The sequence below is a fragment of the Scylla paramamosain genome, chromosome 29, assembly GCF_035594125.1.
Source record: "Scylla paramamosain isolate STU-SP2022 chromosome 29, ASM3559412v1, whole genome shotgun sequence".
Lineage (NCBI taxonomy): Eukaryota > Metazoa > Arthropoda > Malacostraca > Decapoda > Portunidae > Scylla > Scylla paramamosain.
The window spans coordinates 2082774-2086944 of NC_087179.1; the positions used below are offsets into that span (position 1 = coordinate 2082774).

Here is a 4171-nt window from a genome sequence, read left to right on the forward strand (position 1 = left end):
CCACCAACGTACCTTGACTTTTACTTCGATGTTGGTGTGGAAAAAGGTTGTAACTTAGGATTAAAAGTATAACGTCACAGTTTAAGGGAAATATCATATCTTGAAGGAAACCTATCACATTTAAACGAAATTCACAGTAGAGAGAGAGAGAGAGAGAGAGAGAGAGAGAGAGAGAGAGAGAGAGAGAGAGAGAGAGAGAGAAAGAGAGAGAGAGAGAAAAGGAAGCGGAGCAGTTTTGACTGACTGACTGACAGGCAGATTTTCTCTCAAATTCTAATGATTCAAAGGTAAGTATAGATCTCTCAAAGAAAGACATTTGCATTAAATGTAGATTGTGTATGCAGAGAGAGAGAGAGAGAGAGAGAGAGAGAGAGAGAGAGAGAGAGAGAGAGAGAGAGAGAGAGAGAGAGAGAGAGAGAGAGAGAGAGAGAGAGTTGGTGTGTGGGGAGTGAGGTTATTTACGACACATAGCCTCTATTCTAATAATTGCCCAATACAAGGTTTAGCAGCGCCACAAGCCGGGGAATCTTCATAAAGGACAACGCCTAAACGCTCAATTTAAAATGGTCAGATCATAGATACTTATTCTTGTGTTCTACAGGTGAGTGTACTTCTCATAACGCCTTGCTCAGTGTTTCCCACCTGGAAAGAAGGAAACGTTATAGTCGTTATTTATAATGTTTTTGTGATTCTTATTAATAACACAGCTATTATTATTTTCACTACTACTACTACTACTATTTTTTTTTTTTTTTATGTAGGAAGGACACTGGCCAAGGACAACAAAAATCCAGTAAAAAAAAAAAATGCCCTCTGAAATGCTACTCCCATAAAAGGGTCAAAGCAGTAGTCAAAAAATGATCAATAAGTGTCTTGAAACCTCCCTCTTGAAGGAATTAAAGTCATAGGAAGGTGGAAATACAGAAGCGGGCAGGGAGTTCCAGAGTTTACCAGAGAAAGGGATAAATGATTGAGAATACTGGTTAACTCTTCCATTAGAGAGGTGGACAGAATGGGGGTGAGAGAAAGAAGAAAGTCTTGTGCAGCGAGAAAGCGGGAGGAGGGGAGGCATGCAGTTAGCAATATCGGAAAAGCAGTTAGCATGAAAATAGCGATAGAAGACAGCTAGAGATGCAACATTGCGGCGGTGAGAGAGAGGCTGAAGACAGTCAGTTACAGGAGAGGAGTTGATGAGACGAAAAGATTTTGATTCCACCCTGTCTAGAAGAGCAAAATGAGTGGAACTCTCCCAGACATGTGAAGCATACTCCATACATGGACGGATAAGGCCCTCGTACAGAGTTAGCAGCTGGGGGGAGAGAGAAAAAACTGGCGGAGACGTCTCAGAACACTTAACTTCATATAACCTGTTTTAGCTAGAAATGATATGTGAAGTTTCTAGTTCAGATAATAAGTAAAGGACAGAACGAGGCTGTTCAGTGCAGAAGAGGGGGACAGTTGAGTGTCATTGAAGAAGAGGGGATAGTTCTCTGGAAGGTCGTGTCGAGTTGATAGATGGAGGAATTGAGTTTTTGAGGCATTGAACGATACCAAGTTTGCTCTGCCCCAATTAGAAATTTTAGAAAGGTCAGAAGTCAAGCGTTCTGTGGCTTCCCTGCGTGAAATGTTTACCTCCTGAAGAGTTGGACGTCTATGAAAAGACGTGGAAAAGTGCAGGGTGGTATCATCAGCGTAGGAGTGGATAGGACAAGTTTGGTTTAGAAGATCATTAATGAATAATAAGAAGAGAGTGGGTGACAGGACAGAACCCTGAGGGACACCACTGTCAATAGATTTAGGAGAAGAACAGTGATCGTCTACCACAGCAGCAATAGAACGGTCAGAAAGGAAACTTGAGATGAAGTTACAGAGAGAAAAATAGAAGCCGTAGGAGGGTAGTTTGGAAATCAAAGCTTTGTGCCAGACTCTATCAAAAGCTTTTGATATGTTCAAGGCAACAGCAAAAGTTTCACCAAAATCTCTAAAAGAGGATGACCAAGACTCAGTAAGGAAAGCCAGATCACCAGTAGAGCGGCCTTGACGGAACCCATACTGGCGATCAGATAGAAGGTTGTGAAGTGGTAGATGTTTAAGAATCTTCCTGTTGAGGATAGATTCAAAAACTTTAGATAGGCAGGAAATTAAAGCAATAGGACGGTAGTTTGAGGGTTTAGAACGTTCACCCTTTTTAGGTACAGGTTTAATGTAGGCAAACTTCCAGCAAGAAGGAAAGGTAGATGTTGACACACAGAGCTGAAAGAATTTGACTAGGCAAGGTGCAAGCAGGGAGGCACAGTTTCGAAGAACAATAGGTCCATAAGCCTTCCGAGGGTTTAGGCCAGCGAGGGAATGGAAAACATCATTGCGAAGAATTTTAATAGGTGGCATGAAGTAGTCAGAGGTTGGAGGAGAGGGAGGAACAAGCCCAGAATCGTCAAAGGTAGAGTTTTTAGCAAAGGTCTGAGCGAAGAGTTCAGCTTTAGAAATAGATGTGATAGCAATGGTGCCATCTGGTTGAAATAAAGGAGGGAAAGAAGAAGAAGTAAAGTTATTGGAGATATTTTTGGCTAGATGCCAGAAGTGACGAGGGGACTTAGATCTTGAAAGGTTTTGACACTTTCTGTTAATAAACGAGTTTTTGCCAGTTGGAAAACAGACTTGGCATGGTTCTGGGCAGAAATATAAAGTGCATGAGATTCTGGTGATGCAAGGCTTTAGTACATTTCGTGGGCCACCTGTCCTTCATGTATAGCACAAGAACAAGATTTAGAAGGTTTAGGACGAGAAAAAGAGTGAGGAATGTACGCCTCCATGCCAGACACTATCACCTCTGTTATGCGCTCAGCACACAAAGATCGGTCTCTGACACGGAAGCAGTAGTCATTCTAAGGAAAACCAGCAAAATACCTCCTCAGCTCCCCCCAACTAGCAGAGGCAAAACGCCAGAGGCACCTTCGCTTAGGGGGATCCTGAGGAAGGATTGGAGCGATAGAACAAGATACAGATTTGAGATTGTGATCGGAGGAGCCCAACGGGGAAGAAAGGCTAACAGCATAAGCAGAAGGATTAAAGGTTAGGTTAGATCAAGAATGTTGGGCGTATCTCCAAGATTGTCAGGAATACGAGTAGGGTGCTGCACCAATTGCTCTATGTCATGGAAGATAGCAAAGTTGTAGGCTAGTTCACCAGGATGGTCAGTGAAGGGAGAGGAAAGCCAAAGCTGGTGGTCTTTCCTAAACCCTTAAGCACTTCATTCCTCCTCTTTGCAACACCCTTAAACACTTTTCTTTTTTCTTGTAACACTCTTAAACACTTCATCCCTCCTCCCTGCAGCACCCTTAAACACTTCATTCCTCCGCCTTGCTACATTCTTAAATCCCCATTGATCTTCCTCTCGTACTCATTAACTATACATCCTTCATGAGACACCCCACTCTGCTCCACTTCCACTGCTGCTCTCTGACATTCCACATTGAAGCAGGGCAGCATTAAAATCCGTTAGGCACTCCCCAGCCTCCTTAAGGATCATCTCGGGTGTGTTTATGTTTGCATGTAAGAAACTCGCGCCTGTCAGTGTGTTTGCTTGTCCTGTCAGCGCTTGGCCCACCTGACGCCCTCACCTCAGCCCTCAGAGGTCCGTTACTGTGGCATTGCGAGGATTTGTACCCGCCAGCTTTGTACCCGCCGATTTGTACCCCGCCTCATCCTTCACTCTTAACGTACCTTCAACACCTCACCTCAGCACCTTTTCTAGAGTTAGGACAGTCAAAGATATACACGCCTAATATATTTACTCTCACACCCTTAACTCACTCTCCTTCACCCTTTCACTTACTCTCCCCTCATCCATCCTTTTCCATCACCGCCCCAAAAAGCACACACTCTTCACCCTGCCGCCTCTCACTCACGCCTCACCATTCCATCATCCTAGCACCCTGACACCCTGGCGGCAGGTCCCAGCGGCCACCGTCGAGTCCCAGGGTGATTCAGGAAGACCCTTAAGACTCAGGGAGGATTAAAACTTACTCGGAACTTGTAGACAATCTTCTCTCTCTCTCTCTCTCTCTCTCTCTCTCTCTCTCTCTCTCTCTCTCTCTCTCTCTCTCTCTCTCTCTCTCTCTCTCTCTCTCTCTCTCTCTCTCTCTCTCTCTCTCTCAAGACAGTCCATATC

At 44.3% G+C, this 4171-nt stretch overlaps 1 protein-coding gene across 1 annotated transcript in view; it reads right to left on the reverse strand.

Annotated features, from left to right (window-relative positions):
- Positions 1–464: 464 nt before the first annotated feature.
- Positions 465–4171, reverse strand: part of LOC135115773 (metabotropic glutamate receptor 2-like) — a 110461-nt gene continuing 106754 nt past the window's right edge. Inside the window, exon 3 of the mRNA XM_064032790.1 lies at positions 465–642. Coding sequence (XP_063888860.1) covers positions 629–642 — 14 coding nt within the window. The 3' untranslated portion in view covers positions 465–628. The remainder of the gene's footprint in view (positions 643–4171) is intronic.